The sequence below is a fragment of the Chroicocephalus ridibundus genome, chromosome 1 (genome assembly GCF_963924245.1).
Source record: "Chroicocephalus ridibundus chromosome 1, bChrRid1.1, whole genome shotgun sequence".
NCBI classification, from domain to species: domain Eukaryota; kingdom Metazoa; phylum Chordata; class Aves; order Charadriiformes; family Laridae; genus Chroicocephalus; species Chroicocephalus ridibundus.
In genome coordinates, this window is record NC_086284.1 from 28,847,793 (window position 1) to 28,864,385 (window position 16,593).

A 16,593-nucleotide genomic window follows, 5' to 3' on the forward strand; every position below is an offset into this window, starting at 1 on the left:
CATGCTCTCCTACTTGCCATCCGTACACCAGTGGCTCTGATGGTCTGTAGAGGTCCCAGGGGGCAGAAAGCAGCAACCACAGGGGAAGCCCAGGAAGGACTGTAACAAGTATGCAGTGATGCTTCCTAATAATTCTCTCTCAGCTTCCAACAGTTTGCACCTCTGAGGCTTCCAGAGCCAGAGGTAGTAGTTATTCTCTTTCTTTTTTCCCCCATTTTCTCTCTCCTCTCTCTTCCAGTCTCTTTCTCTCACTGTCTTTTTCTCTCTGTCTGGAGGTGTCTAAGGTACCTTAAGCTTTTCCATGTTTTATGTTTTTTTCTTTAAGAAAGTATGTATGTGTATGTGAACACACAAGTACATCAGTTAAATAGTAAAAATCAAAGTTTCATTAGACAACACCAAAAAAAGTCTTAATATTTCTCCTAGTTTTTCAAGCTTCTCAACGGAAACTGTTCACTGAATTCAGCATGCACTACTGAGTAGCTTTCTCCCCTCAAAATCCATTTTTCTTGCAAATTAGTGTTCAAGACAGGAATTTCATTGGGGGGGTTGCTTGTTTGGGGGAGGCACAGGAATGTGGAAGAAGAGTGATTCTTTTTCACTTTTTATGGTAGACACGTAACCACACAAGCCTTGTACTTCTAAACATGGAAATTTAATTCAGCCAGATTTCCATAGTTTCTGCTTATTATATATTCAGATTTTGATCCTCAAGTCTAAGTATAAAAAAGAAAAACATATTTGTATGACTTTAATTTAGAGTATAGATCCAGGCCTAAACTGAAAACAGTTATACTTTTGATATGTAGTTGGCTTTCACATTGAAAACAAAACAAAAAAAACACCACAGTTTCTGTAACATACTATTTTTAGACACCTCAGTGTTTATTCTAATCATTTTTTCCACATTACTATCCAAAATAACTTAATATTTTAGAAGGTGGTTGTCAGTCAGATATGATAGTGCCCAGCTTTGAAGAGCTTTTCTCTTTGTACCCTATTACACCTCACTCTAAGTCTGAGCATCTTCAACTTTTAAAATGGCAGCTGGATTTCCTGCTTTCCGAGCTTTAAAACTGAATCAATTCAAACTTTGTTGTTTTGCATTTATTAATGGCTCTGAGAGTGCTTCATGTGCTCTTACTGTCCACTTATACCACTCTATGTAAATTTCTTATTTTTTTTTTCCATAACTTGCAAGACTCTTTTTATTTAAAATTTCTAAGGCTGCGGAATTAGACTACAATGGAGCCTATGACTGCAGGCTTGCCTAGTGCACACATCTGTAGCTTCTCCCTTGTCCAGGGGACCACACCCCGGATGGAACTGGTTAGCTTATCAAAGGTCAAGCTGATGAGCTACCTGATACACAGGAGAGACTGCAGAACAACAGGCCTCAACGTAAGGAGCCAGACGCCGCTGTTCTGCGCCTTATGTCATCTTCACTATGCAACTGGTTCCCATATAAAAATACCTGCGATCTTCATAAGAACGTATAGGGCCAGACCTATGTAGATTAGTGGTAGGAATGTATCCAGAGTTGTATTAACAGCAGCTATGCTAAACTAAACACTTTCATTGATCTATGGAGAGGATTTTTGCTTTTTTGCTCTTTTTTGCTCTTTTTTTTTTTTTGCACTGGTGTTATACAAGCAAGGTAAAAAAATCAGTCAAGAAGAGAGTTTGGTTAGTCCTGGTTTCATTAGCCAGAAATTGTACAAGAGGCAGCCTCATCCAGTGCATTTGGTAGCCTGGTAGACAAGTGCTTTTAGCTTGGCTTTCTAAAGAAACAAGGTTTATATGAGCATCCTCTGTCAGCCTCTATCTTTGTAACTTCTGAACCTGGAAACCATTTTGAACAAACTTTAACAAAGGAGTAAGCAATAAAATTCCTGCAATGAAATCAGGTTGTTAAGGGAAAAAAAGCCTTCATGACAGAGCCCTCCACATTGGTTCTCCCTTTATTAGGTACCAGAGAATCTTTGTGGGAGGGTCTTCAGAAGGTCGTTAACTGGGGGAAAGCAAAACATGCGATCAACCAGTAGACACTAAAAAACATTCTTTATTGGTTCTGCTGGTGTTTAGAGATACTCGTATTTTCAGAAAAAGTTGAAGTTACAGCTATTGCATCTTAGATGATGCTTCCAAATATACCCAGCAAGTTACATGTTCATTCAACAACTTCTGTCTTTCTTCCCACGCACATATAGGAGTAGCTAACCAAATAAGTGAACTTTAAAATATCACAAGGTAGCTAAACATAACACTTCCCTTCACTACGGTCTCCAGAAGTATAGGGCTTACAGTTTATCCTGAAGAGCTTTTCCAGAATGGAGGCTAGAAGAAATCAAAGCCGAGGGCTCACATCTTTCGTTTAATTTCTAATCAATTGAGCTCTATTGGCATGACAAGGTACACAAGCTGGACTGTGTAAGATACCTGTCAAGTCTTGTTCACTCTGACTGGCGGCTGGGATTTGATCCCTCGTGTTCCTGACTCTTTACAATGAGTTCCTGTTTTGGTGGTATACTGCTGTAGCAGGATGCTCTCTCTGCTTTCTCCTTTCTTCTTCCAACATTAAATATGCTTTTCTAAGGTGTGTTTTTTCTCTTACCTTTTGATTAAATAGACAGCCATTGTGGCACTCTCAGAGAGAAAAACTGTCACTTATGTGGGCATGTTCAGCATCACTTAAGGTTTTCTAGGTTGAAAAAAAGTACCTTAAGTTTTACGTGAAAATGAGGAGAAGGTAGTGGCAGGTCATAGTGCATTAGGGTAGTATAATCACGTCTGGATGCGCTGCTTAACAATCAAGTTCTTAGTTTCTAAACCAGCTTAAATTACTCAGTGCTTCCAAGGTATAGCTTCAGGCAGAGCACACTGTATGAATCTAATTTGGAAGTGGCAAATGTGTGCATTGCAGTAGTGAGGTCCCTATCCCAAACATTTAAGTTTCTGGCCAGCTGTAAATCATTAAGGGGAGTCTTGATTATTATTAATACCTGATCATCTGGCAGGTTGGCGCTCGAACATCTCCTGGAACAATACTAAACCCACGTAAGCCACTCGGAGCTTGAGCTCATTTCAGAGCTTCTCACGTATGCCACCGAGCAAATCAGACTTTTCCTGCAAAAGGGGGCAAAAGTTGATTTTCTGAGTTGCTTTAGGCTGTTAGACACCCTGCTAATTGTTCCATGGGACCATGGGACCTTCAGAGAGAAGATACCTAATAAGATTGTCTTTGGTATGGTATTGAGCATATTCTGTGACTGTTCTACTAAGTGGTTGCTTTCTATCACACTTTGAACAACATAACGAGGTACTTATTCCTAGGAATATTGTGAAACACTTTTTCCCTCAGGAAGAAGTACTATTTTATATTTTTCTTTCAATGTGACCAGGAAGGTATGGAATTCAAATAATAGTTTACCTGTGGAGGTGCATATGTCACTTAATTCAAATGTATGGGAAGTATGTACATATTTGAGAGAAAATTGCCTTTTTTTTCTTATGCAACACAATCTAACTGTTTTCACAATCTCGTCAAAAATGTGTATTTATTTCTTACTATTTTATTCACAGTGGTAACATGTAAGATTATTTTTGTTTACATTTTCTTTTTAATCAAAGACATTTGTTTGCTCTTATGGCACCACTTAAGAGAATTGAGTTGCTGTAATTGTTTAGTTATTGTTGTTGAAAAAGACCATTGAAGTTGATCTTTGATGTTAGTAGTACTGTTACATGCTTTATGGAGGAAAGGGGGGAAAAAGTGGGGAAAATTTTGGATATCAGGGCCTATCCACACTGGCAATGACATTTAGACAAACAATAAAAATCAATCCCTCTCTCACAATATGAACCATATGATTGTGCAAGAGTAAAAAGCCAAGAAAGTAAGCTTGGATATCTCCAAAAACAGGGGAAAGGAATTGGGGTTGTTATTCAGTGGGGGAGGAGAAAAACAAGATTATAGCCATGTTTAGACTTAGAATCTGGTTTTTTGCAATCAAAAAGTTGTGCAAATTATTCTCTTTATTGAAACTGTTGAAAGTGATATGTAAAGGGAGCTGTGTATATACTTTCTTATAAAAGCCTTGGCTTGAGTGAAGGAGTTACTCCCTGTATCTGCTATAGTGGAGAACAAATTGAGGGCAACCATCCTCATGTAAGTTCAATATATTTACTGCAGAAGTCTTTTTAAAAGGGTAATTTGGATCAGATTTATGACGACAATAGAAACAAAAAAGGCTAATTTCTTCGAATTGTTTTTTAGGAATCTTACGTTGTTTATTTGTTATTTACATGGCAGTGCATGTATTATATTAATGATGATAATTGGTTGAAATATTTTTCTGACTGCAGAGCTTTTCCCAAAGGCTTCTGGTGCCTATACCTGTTTCTGCTTGTACGCTGTGTGATTTATATTACACGAGAAACTGATTTTTTTGTGTGTGTGTGTGCGCATTATATATAAATTGTTTCAAGTATAAGGATTTGTAGTCATTTAAAATGCAAGTCAGTGTCAGGTACACTTGGCTTTAGAGTTAAAGTGCTGAGGGAAATTCAGTTGTCTTACTTCAGGTACCTTGTAAGTGATTTTTAATAATTATTCTTAATATTTAAAATTCTTGTGTAAGTATCATATCAAGTTGCAAATTGTAGTTTATGCAAACTGTTTTACACAGTAAATTTATTAGTTTCAGCTAATCTGTTTTGTATTTTCCATGTTAAACAGTACCTGAAAAAAGATTGATACGTTTTTTCTTTTAAAATAGCATCAGCTAAAAATTAAACGTGACAATATTCACCACTTTTTTTCAGAATAATTACAGTATATTGTAAAATTAAACTGGTCTAGCTGATTGAATATGTTTTCAAAGTACTTGTCCCAGCTAGTATTTTTTTCATCTATGAGTAATCAGCAAAATATTATTTTTAAAGTTATACTCTAAAGTCTGCAACAGGTAAATTGCTTGTTTTCATGATTCAGCATCTCAGTGCATGTATCTTATCCTACTTAGGAGTAATTATACTCAATCATCTTAGCAAATATACCTCCGGTGTAATTTTCAGGCTCAAAAATGTAACACTTCTTTAGTTACAGTTAAAAATGACAGTTTATGAAAATGTTTGAAATAACAAGTTCAAAATACCACTCTTCTGGAGCTTTCCTTAAGAGGTGTAATTTTACTGATATCGCTTTAGCAGATAGCAGACTCTTTCACCTGATAGAACTTTCCACTTGCATTGACTTTCTTTACTTGAACTTGAAAAATATGAGAGCAAAGATACACAAACTAAATACAAGGACTGAAACCTCTGTTTAACAAAAATTAACACACGGGAGGAGAGAGATTACATTCTGCTTTTATTCCCTGGGACCTTCTAATCCCACAATCATTTACTTTTGGAAAGAAAATATTATTTTTAAATGTATATGTGTGGTAGCGTTTGTTTTAGAAATGTAAATCACATGTGCCGACCACAGGGATCAGGCAGAGCGGAAAATTCCCCATTTGAACAGATTACAAGACCTGTGGATCCGAAGTGATTTCTGGTCTGGTTTTAAGGCCAGAACTTCTTTGTTAGGTCTCTGCCTCTCTGCTGTGGGCCGCCCCGGCCGCTTCAGAGAGGCTGGGAAGAGGCAACGAAATGGTCCTTTAAGAGATGGCTCTTGCTGAAGAGTCCCAACAACTGCCAAGCGCTCTAGACGCGTGTCCTCTCCACAAACCCCAAGCTGCCTGGTGAAGCGGAGCAGCCACCGGTCGGTTTTTCCCCCGGAGCTGGCAGAGAAATTGCCCTCAGCGTTGCCCGGCGGCTCTCGATCCTCCCGGGGGGCGCCGGGCAGCATCCCCCTGTGCCGGTGCCCCGGGCAGCAGGGCTCCCGGTGCGGGCAGAGCCCCGCTGCCCCTCCGCTTCTCGGGGGCTACAGCCGGGCTGGGAATGCACATTTACATCCCCTGGAAAAGCGCAGCCCGCCGCCGCCGCAGAGGGGCCGGTCGCCGGAGCTCGTTATCTTCCCCGCATGCGAATGAGCCCGTCCCGCGGCTCTTGGCTCAGGTGTGCCCGGCTTTTGTTTCATTAGATTATCAATTGGGTTCGGGAAAGGGGACCCAAAGCTTCCCGATAGCTCGGTGCCATATGGAAAATCTGCAGTATTTTGATTATGCTCTATGTAAACATTTTAATATCGGATCCTTAAAATCCAGAGACTATCCCAAAGGGGATTAAAACATAATCCTCTCTCTCTATAGCTGTAGTGGATTAATTTCGTATTCTCTCAGTGGCTGGCTTGCTCCCTGAAGGCTACAACAAAAAGACTCAGTGCTCCTTAAACATGCTATGGAATTGGAAGTTGTAATTGGAGATTTCTAAAGGACAAGTGTAAAAATGGCACACTGTTAATACCGAATATTTTTTTCATTTTGTGCTTTCAGCAGAAAAAAAAAAATCTGCGAAGATTTTTTTTAACTTAGTTTGAACACCCGCTGGCCCGAAATCCCATAATTTGACCACTGTTTATTATGCTTTCTGCTTCTTTTTTTTTTTTTTTTTTTTTTTTTTTTTTTTTTTTTTTTTTTTATCAAAAGAGGAAAGAAAAACAAAGAGGGAAAAAAAACCCAACACACAAACAAACGTTTTCTCATCTGGAAAGTACAATAATGCTTATTCCTTGTCGCATTTTAATACCTCTGACATGTTTACATTGCCACAAATCTAGGGTGTCATTTGAGCAGAACACAGGGCAGACGCCAAGATACCGGTCTGGGAGCTCGGAGGCTTTTCTCCGGTGGAGAAGGAGGAAGCCAGAAATCCCCGATTTCCCCTGCATTCAGTAACGGGCTAAGAAGTGAATGTCCCCTTCCCTCCACATCCACCCCCTGCTTTTGCAGCTCTGCCCCCTCCTCCAGTACGTGAGTGCATTTCGCTAGCACACCCGCACCTATTGTCTTCTCCTGGATGTCAGATTATAGGTTTTGGCCTTTTGACCATTAAATAGCGGTGCCTTTATTTTTATTTTAGCCGCACAACACCAGGGAAAAGAGGTAATTGGATTAAATTGATGGTCTTTCTTCTGGGATTCAGCAAAGCCCACAAACGCCTCCTTAAAATGATAGAATATCGGGTCTTTTCCAGGACGTATCTTCCGAAGGCGCTTTTTTTCCCGCACAAAGGCCCGGGAGCCCATCACCGTGCGCCGGGCCGAGCGGCGGCTCCCGGCCGCGCCGCGGGGAAGGGCGAGGGGAGGGCTGGAGAGGGCAAGTGCTTCTGGCAGGGCAGGGAGCCGCTGGCTGCCCAGACCCCCCTTCTGTAAACACAAAAGAAAGGGGGCCTGGGGAATAGAAACCCAAATCCACTTGTAATCGTACAAGAGAATCGGGCGTAATTACTTGAGCAACCCAGATGAAGATTGATGAGGCTTTAAAGCGGCGTTTCGGATCGATCACTCTGCCCTTCGGAGCCTGCTGCAGCCGGGCTTCCCAGGCTCGGCTCGGCTCGGCTCGGCTCCTTCCTCACCGCGGAGGGAGGGAGGGAGTGAGGGAAGGAAGGAGGGAAGGAGGGAGGGAAGGAAGATGGAGGCGAGACGGGGAGAGCAGCAGAGCAAGCCCGGCGCATGTGATTCCGATCAGCTGACTAAGGTCAAGAGGCTACCCCGGTTTATTAGGAGATGGAAAACAATAAAATGAAGGAAAATAGAGTTTGTATCAATATTATCCAGCCTGCCACGCTGGACTGCTGAAAGCTGTCACTGAAACCGTGCGGTTTAGCTTCCCCTTGTACACACACTACATCCGTGCCTTCCTCTTTATTTATTTTGCAGCGTAAATGACAAAACATTGTGCAATACAGTCTCAAATTGGGTGTTACAGTAAAGTAAAACATTAACAACATGACAGTTAGATGCGCCGGTACAGGACTAATTTGGGCTAAGTGAGTAATTGGAAGTGTTGCTTGCAAGGTCTGGTGGTGAAGTGTGCGTGCCGTACTGGGGGAGGAGGGAAGGGTCGCAGCCGTCCCTGGTAGCCCTGGTGCGAACAGCAGCCCAGGGCTAGCTTGGACCGCGCCAGGGCCTCCGTGCAGGGCTGGTTGCCTCCCTCCCCGCGGAGGCGAGTGCCCGGGGAGGGCAGCTGGAAGGCTGCGCAGGCTCTGCCAGCTGAGCGAGGGTCTTCCTCAGCGAGTGGAAGATGCTTAACTGCATAAACCAACCAAACCCTTTTTTTTTTTTCCTTTTTTTTTTTTTTTTTTTTGGCATGCACTGAGATGCTCAGTTTGCCAGTGTTCTAAAAGGTGCATCCGTCGGGTCTTGTACCCAGTTTCTGTACCCAGGCTTTTATTATTTGTCTGTCAGATGCGTGCTTGTGCGTGCGTGTGGATGTGCGTGCTTATATACGCGTATACAAATTACCCTACACGCTTTAGTGGTTGAATCTAGAAGAACGTTTTATATTTAATCTTTTCTTTTAATTAGTGAGCTTCCTAAATACCGACACTGTCAGCTTTAACGGTAGCTTGCATTCGTATTGAAGATAAGATGGTGAAAAAGTGATCCCCTGTTGTCTTTTGCAGAAGTTTTTTGGGTTTGGATTTTGTGTGTGTGTGTGGTTTTTTTCCCCCCTGAATTAAAACCTAACAATTTGTGCGGATTGTGGCTGCCTTTTACAATAGGTTTTCCCCACCCCACCTTTTCAGTGCCCGTGCAAGCGTCTCGTTAAGGAATATATTTGAGCGAAACGTTGTTACAGTAATTTTAAGAGGATTAAGTGACAGCAAGCTGAAATAAAAACGATCTTGCCGTAAATACATTTAACGACGCTAGCCTTTGCGTGCGTGTGGTATTGAAGTAGGTAAAAAAGAAAAAAAAAAAAAATATATAATCGCTGATTTTTCCGGATACTTTTGGAGTTGAGATGTGGACACAGAGTTAAAAATAATGTCCCCAGGCCTCTCAGGGTCGGTGTGGCGGGCAGGGGCTGCGGGCCGCTCTGCCGCCCGCCCGGCCCGGGCTTGAAGCTTGCCCGTAACGAGTCGCCGCTATCGCACATAAACAGCGATAGTGTTAACGAGGAGCAAAAGGGCATGAAAAGAGAAGGGACCTACTTCTAAGAGGCAGCTATTTTTCACTCTAACCCCTCTGAATTTCGCTGCTGGCTGATTTATCTCGCAAACCCCGGAACTCACAAACTCGCTTCTGTCCCGACTGCGAAGTTCAAAGCGCTGACCGCGGGCAGGAGGGGAATAAACACGGCGGTTTACAAACAGCGTTTTATGAGGGGGCTCGCCGGGCGCTGGCTTGGCGGAGGGAAGGGGAAGGGCCACCGGGGATGGGCCGGCCGGGCGCCCTCCAACCTGACGCCGCTGCCCTTGCCTTGCAGGCCCCGTGGTCCTCAGCACGCCGGCACAGCTCATCGCCCCCGTGGTGGTGGCCAAGGGGACGCTCTCCATCACCACCACGGAAATCTACTTCGAGGTGGACGAGGATGACCCGGCCTTCAAGAAGATCGACCCCAAGGTGAGTGAGTGCGGGCGGCCCCGATCCCGGTGCCATCCCCGGTCCCGTCCCACGTGCGCCGGGGCCGCCCCCTCCCTCCAAACTCCGCTCCCGGCTGCCGCCTCTCGCTGCCTTTTATTAAAAAAAAAAAAAAAAAAAAAAAAAAGCGCAATGTATTAATGATGGTAAATCCTCTATTACGGCAGCGTGCGCGTTTTCCAACAGCCTTTCGCTCTGTGCCTTTGTATCAACGTGGTCAGATTTAGCAGTTAAGCCAATTGCTCTGAAATCCCTGGAGGGACCAGCAGTCCCAGCCCGCAGCCTTCCCGAGGCACAGCGGAGGGGGTTACCCCTTCCGAGGATATCGGAGAATCCCGTTATTTCAAGAACGTTAGTTTCCGTGTAAGAAAACACGGCGCATTTGAGTAAACACTCTGCTGAAATGCGAGTTAATGCTTATTTTCTGGGGGAAAAAAAAAAAAAAATTGGAAATAGGCATGTACCCAAGACTTGATTCCTGGGAAAGCTCTGTTTTTTCTGAAGACGTTTACTACTACCAATTCCCCAGCGCCGCCTTCCTCCCCCCTCTCCCTTCCGCGAAAACCTCCAGCCCAGCCGCAACAGAGCAGGGGTGCGTGACTTGAGCAGAAACCTTTGCGTGGCTTCCTCCCCGCGCAAAGGGAGCGGGGGGCTGCCACGGGGGGAGGAGGGGGTGTATGGAAGGGACGTGTGTTACAGGGCGCTCCTCTCGCCTGCGTCTCTTTTTTATTCTTATCGCTGTTGCTTTATTTCTTTGTTACTGCGCTGGAAAATGTTAGAAGAGAGAAAATAGGGAAGGCACTTTTACAAAGACCTCGGGTGTTGGTTTGTTTGTTTGTTTTTCCTGCAGAAATATCATAAATAATTTCCAAGAAAATGCTAGCGACCTCGTCTGAATATGTTTGTAATAAGGTGATTTCTCTTTGACGAACGATTTCTCAAACTCGGAACTTTCTTCGCAGTGCTGGGAGAAAAAAAAAAAAAAAAGAGAGATTCTGTCAGAATCGCTGGATATAACGGTTTTCTACTGGAAATAGCTGCTAGTGGGTGTTACACAGGCGATCGGCCTCTTTCAGCACTTGTTGACTGTTAGGGTACTAAACAAAATCCCCGTTGTTATTTTGCGTTTTGATTTTAAAGCCGCTTTAAAGAAATGCGTACTGAGAAGGACGAGGCATTGCAGTACGGATAGGCAATTTTGGATCGCTTGCAGTTTTGTAGGCATGCACATGTTATTCCCTCTGAATGCCCTGGGAGCGCAGGGGCTTGATTTCTGGGAGTGCAACTGGCAATCTTATCACATTCATAACGGATTTGTAGGTCAGAAGTAATATTGTTGTTCCCTTTATTGGTGCCGGCTTGAACGTTTCACCTACAAATTTTATTTTCTTCTTTATTACTGCTTACGCCGAAATGCTAGTTTTATCGGGCTCACTGCTTATTCGGTACACTGGCTGCTTCAGGGATATGTTGTGTTTCCTCAGCTTTGTTCAAAACCAGGCAGAAACACATCAGCGCCCTATAGTAAACCTTTCGAAAATGGATTTCTTTTCTGACGGCTGAAAAAGTGTTACTGCATTAATAACTACATCGGTGTCTGACAGTTGCTGATGGAGCTAAATTCTAATGTGTTTGTAGCACCAATATTTTCCTGTTCTACAAAACTATTCAAAATGCAAAATCAGGCAGCTGCCCTTAAGTTTTCTGCTTTACAGGATTTAAGCAACTATCCACAGAAAGGCAAAATTCACAAAACATAGCTGCCTCTGGGTTTTTCAAGTAGAAAACTTGATCCGGTATTGAAACGCTTACCCATGTGCGTTTTACTTCATTTATTAGCTTGTAATTAAATAAATCAGCAACAGAAATTAAAATCTAAATCACAAAAGGTAATTATCCAGTGTATTTCAAGTGCATTTTCAAATATATAATTCCAATATTCAAGCGTTATTATATAAGCAGAATCCAAATTTCTTTTGAATATATTTAAATAACATTTCAAGTATATTTATGGAATGTTAGAAATAGAACAAGCAATATATATGAAACGAAAAATGTAAACTTGTTAAGTTCAGACACTTCAAAAGACAATTAACAAAAGTACCATGATAAAATCTACCTTTTTAAATGGTATCTTCTCTTTAGCAGAAAATGTCCTTGAAGTATCCAAAATGGCAATTTAACTTCTGTTCACCAAATCACAAAACACCAACATCCACAATTTCAAAGACAATGTGAGATCACAATATTTGATACAAATTAAAAGGTACAATAGGGTTTGTTCAGGTGGCATATCCAAATAGCTTTTACTCACAGAGGATTTACATAAAAATACCGGGTTTTGTTATAATCCGTTGGTATCGTTTCTAGGCAGAATGGTCAGAATCGTGTTAAATTACGGCCAATTTTCCTTTCCAGGTAACATACTTTTTTTCTTTTTTTTCTTTTTTTTTTTTTTCCCCACGGGGAACTGCAAAACTGTGACGAAGATAAGAGGAACGATATTTGCTGTTCTTATTTGCTTTTCTTGGTGAAGAGCCTAAGCTATATTCCTTTTTAAAAGAGAATATTATTTGCATTGTCAAGTGGAAATATTTGACTTTTCGAACAGGCAGCTTAAACTTCATCGGGAAATAAGCAGATTTCTCCGTCGGGCGGGTTTTATAGTTACCCCCTAAAGTTTCTCCAAACTTTTCGGGTTGGTAAGTATTTCCCTAGCCAGTCGCCACGTTTGTTTGGCTGCGTTTTCCAGGGCCGAGTGAGGTTTGCCCTGAAAGAGGTCTAAGTTGGGCAAGAAGTAATGCGGGCACCTCCTGCACTGGAGGCAGGAGATGAGCTGCAGTAAAATCCCGTTGAGCCGGTCCCCCAGGCACGACTCGTCCCAGTCCGATTCGCGGGGATGCTTTTCGCATTCGTAGGAAACCAGAGTCTTCATGTGATAATTATTCAGGGGCTGTCCCGGCAGCTCCAGGTGACGGTCCCGTAAGGTTTTGAGGATAGAGAGGCATTTCTTCCTGCAGCCGCCCATCTGCAGTCTGTTCTCGGCTTCGGCGAACTGCAGCACCCAGGCATCGCTCTCGGCCGAGCTCTGCTTGCCGGCCAGAGAGTGGCACTCCTTGGATAAGAGGTTGAAGCCTTCCGCCTTGACCTCCGCCACCCTGTTGGGTCCCGGCCAGGGGATGTGGGGAAGCGGCCAGTGGGCAGCACTCCGCGGCCAAATCCCCGTGCATTTGAACGCCGGGGTGATCTGCACGACGTACCTATCCCTGATTCTCAGCTTCACCTCGCTGGTGTCCGCCACCATCTTTACCACGTCTCTGTAACTGCACTTATCCACGGCTTGAGCCACCAGAGTCTGAAATCTGGACCGGATTTTGCGAGCGGAGAGGTAGCCAGACGCCGTGATGAACTCCACCCAGAGGGACATACTCCTCTTGCGCCCGTCGCTTAACTTTAACACAGCGCAGCCCGGCAAGGAGCCGTCGTCCACGAAGTTGAAAACCCCCATTTGGTTCAGATACAGCACGACTTCAAACTCCGTGGGGGAGATGACTTCCAACCCCTCGTAGCGGTTATCCATCTCGTTCAAGGAACTGATGAAGCGAGGCTCCTGCACCTCCACCTCCTTCAGCACGTCCGACACCACTTTGCAGACTTCTCGGATGGTTTTGGCGATGGCAGCTTTCCTGGCTTGGCATTTCTCGTTGTAGTATTTATTCAGATGATACACCAGCTTGGCCTGGGCCGCGATCATGTTGGGGCAGAGATCCGGGTTGTATACCGGAGTCTCGCAATAGGCTGTGGGATCCAATGCGGCTGCTAAGGCTGGAGCCAACTTCAGAGGAGAAAAAGGCTGCCGCACTCTGAAATGTAACAAATGTTTTTCAAAATGCGCTGGGGCTGCTGCTCCTCAGATGCTCTCTTCCTGCTTTTTTAGATCAGCCGTCTTGAAGTGTGTGTGGCGGGGGGGAAGGGGGGGCGAAGGGGAGGGGGGGGCGGGCGGGGGACTGGAGGGGGCGATATTTTTCCTCCCCCTTTTTTTAAAGGGTCCGTGAGTGAGAGGGAAGCATCGAGAGCTGCACCTTCCCCAGCAGCAAGAAAAACAAAAGTTGCACTGAGACACAGCGAGGCTTCCAGTAGTCAAAATAATAAAACCTCTTCGTATTTATTTATGTTTTCCCGTAGTAATCACTGTGTGTGTGCGGGGTGGTTAATCAGATGGTGGAAAAAAGTGCCGTGTGTGTGTGTATATGTCAGAAGAAGCTGGCTGTTGGTTTGTATAAGAGCCCAGATGCACTCGTGTGGAAATTATAAAGGCAGGGCCAGGCAGGCGGGCGGCCAATCGCCACTGGGCTCGTCACTGCAGCCTCTTTCAGCTCAAACCCGGCTAATTAATCCCTCTCTAGGAGATAGATATGTATACACAGACACACACACACGCACGCACACGCAGGCACGTATAGAAAGGTAGAAGGTTACTGGCAGAAAACCCGCCCCGGTGATCTGTACGCTCGGAAATCAAGAGAAATCGCTCTCCTTTGGGTGTAACTTGAAGGGTATTGGCGTTTCGAAAGGACTTGGCAAAACTGTGCCGCTCCGCACCGAACCCCTGCGTGCCTCCCCACGGCCGAGACGGGAATGCAGGTGTATTAATGGGCATCCATCAACTAGGGAGCTACAGACCGGGCTCGCTCCTGCAGGAGCAGAGGCGTAAATTCATTAACTCGCACTTGGCGTCACATCACGCTGCCCTTTCCTCCTGATAGTTGTCTATAACTGCAAGCGAGAAGTTGGGGTTTTGATTTTGTTTTTATTTTTTGGTGGTGGTTTTTTTTTTCCTCTCGTGAACCGGCCAGTGAGCAAACAGCAAATTCACGGCAAACTTAGTGTCCTTTGGAATAAAATATTACGCAAAAGTCCACGATTTGTATTGTTTTAAAAGGTCTTCTGACGGGCTCTAATCGATTTTGAGGTTTAATGTATTTCGGCATTGTCTCTGCCTTGCTTTTTGTGTGTGTACCTTATGAAGGGAGAATCAATCGCTAAACGTATCTGTCAGGTCTTTTTCACGTTCCCTCCAGAAATCAAGTAGCAGATATGAACGGTAAATCTCATCTGCCAATTCTTAGCTTCGTTTTTGTATTCCGTCTAGCCCTCCAATATGTTGTGAAGAGTGGATGTTCAGCTGCTTTTTGAGACGCGCTCTAAGTATCCATTTCAAACCTGGGGGGTTTATGGTATGGCGAGCTCTGCTAGCAAGCTGCGTTTAGTAAATCTGCGCACGGGAGGGATGGTAGCGACTGCAAACACGCTGGCACGCTGCTAATCTGACAGTTTGGGGGTTCGTGTGTGTGATGTGTAATTAGCAAATTTCTCCTTCGGTACTGTAAGTGTTAGTAATCGGGACCTTTATTTGCAAATAGGCTGGAGTGGCAAACTCTTCTGCTTTGCAGCGCTTCAAGAGAACCTTAAATTATATTTTTTTTTTGTAAGAAAAAAAAATCAGCAAAGCTTTTAATCTCTTGGCATCTTTAATCTACTGCCCGATTACTAATTCTTAAAGTAACTGTCACAGGCATATCCACCGCTAAGGAGAAGTCATACCGCAAAGAACATTTCACGACATTTATTCAACGCATTAACGCGACCAACTTTATTGCACCCAGCGAAGAATTTCTGACTTTGTGCTTGGCTCGCTCGGGCTGGCGTTTCTACGGGCGCTGCCCTCGCCGTTTCCTAGGAGGGAGCTTGATGCGGGGATCATTTTCTGCCCATTAGTCGAACAGGGCTCGGGCTGCCTTTGGGGCGCCTCGCTGAAAAAAACTGCAGGTGACAGCTCGTCCCGAAGCAGCTTTTCCTCTTCTCGGCCGCAGCCCCCTGGCCGACGGCGGAGGGGCGGCCGCTTTCCGTCTGTTTCGGGCGAAAAGGGGCTTGTTTTCTCCCGGTTGTTCTCCTTCCTCCGGGTAGTTTCCCGTCCGGAACGCGACTCCGGTGGCGGCGGCTGCACAGAGCGCCCGGTCCCGGCGCCTCCCCAGCCGCCCCGGAGAAGCGCAGCCGCCGGTCGCTGTCGCCGTCCCCGCCTGGGGTCCGGCACTGCCGCTTCCCTCCCCACCCCCCCGGAGCGGCGGCGTGAGGAGCCGGCTCGGCTGCGGGCTCCCGGGGGCGGGTTCCCCCCTGCCTCCCCCGAGCAGGCACTTACGGGGCTCCTCGCTGGGTCCGAGGGGACAGGGGGGCGCCTCCTCGCCGCCGTCCCCCGCTGCTCTTACCGGCGTGCGGGGAACCTGCCGCGGCGGCGGCGGGGGACGAGGCGGGGGCGGGGACCCGCTGCATGGCCGCGGGGGCCGTCGGCGGGCGGGAGGGGGGGCGGCGACGACCCATCCGCGACGACCCCCGCCGCCCCCCCTCCCGCCCGCCGACGGGGTGATGCCGGTCGCGCCCTGCCCTCAAATACGGGCCCGGCTGGGTTGGGAGTGGGGGAAGGAAAAGCGGCGAAGTTGGGTCCAAGTCCGGCGGGCGGGTCGCGGGGACCGCCTGGGGCGGGGGGAAGGCCGGCGGCGATGCTGGCCCGGGTCCCCGCCCCGGCGCGGCGGTGACGGCCGTTCTGCTTCGGGAGCCGAAACCTCCGTCCCTGGCTCGTCTGGGGCGGGGGGGGCGGCTTCTTTGCGATTTAACTAATAAAGAGGCTCCTTCCCCGCGAGGTTACATACCAGCGCCGTGTAAAAAAAAAACAAACAAAACAAACCAAAACCAACAAAAAAAAACAAACCGAAAGTTAAATCGGGGGGACAAAAGGTTGTCCCCTTCCTCCCATCTGCGGCGAGGGGACAGCCCTTTCCTGCGGAGGGGACACAGCGGCCCCCGCTCGACTTCTCGTCGCTCCGGCTGCGGCAGAGCTACACGTTAGGGACGGAAATGTTTCGGGCGAGGTTACGTTTGGTTTTGCCCCCTGGGTTTTAGCTCGGTAAATCCAGTCGCTAAGGGCTAAAGGCGACAGGTAGTGCCTTTAAGGTGCCGGTAGCCTTAATTTTCATAATGTGTCAAAAGGAATTTAAATAAAAATT

At 45.8% G+C, this 16,593-nt stretch overlaps 2 protein-coding genes across 7 annotated transcripts in view; one reads left to right on the forward strand and one right to left on the reverse strand.

Moving 5' to 3' along the window:
* NBEA (neurobeachin) overlaps positions 1-16,593 on the forward strand; it is a 513,163-nt gene that overhangs the window by 347,642 nt on the left and 148,928 nt on the right. For all 6 annotated transcript variants that reach the window (XM_063332757.1, XM_063332720.1, XM_063332711.1 and 3 more), the window contains one exon: positions 9,378-9,514. In XM_063332757.1, the coding sequence (XP_063188827.1) occupies positions 9,378-9,514 (137 nt within the window). The remainder of the gene's footprint in view (positions 1-9,377; positions 9,515-16,593) is intronic.
* On the reverse strand, positions 11,447-14,468 carry MAB21L1 (mab-21 like 1). Its single transcript, XM_063332702.1, has one exon. It carries the CDS (start codon positions 13,284-13,286, stop codon positions 12,207-12,209), a length of 1,080 nt encoding a protein of 359 aa, XP_063188772.1. The 5' UTR covers positions 13,287-14,468; the 3' UTR covers positions 11,447-12,206.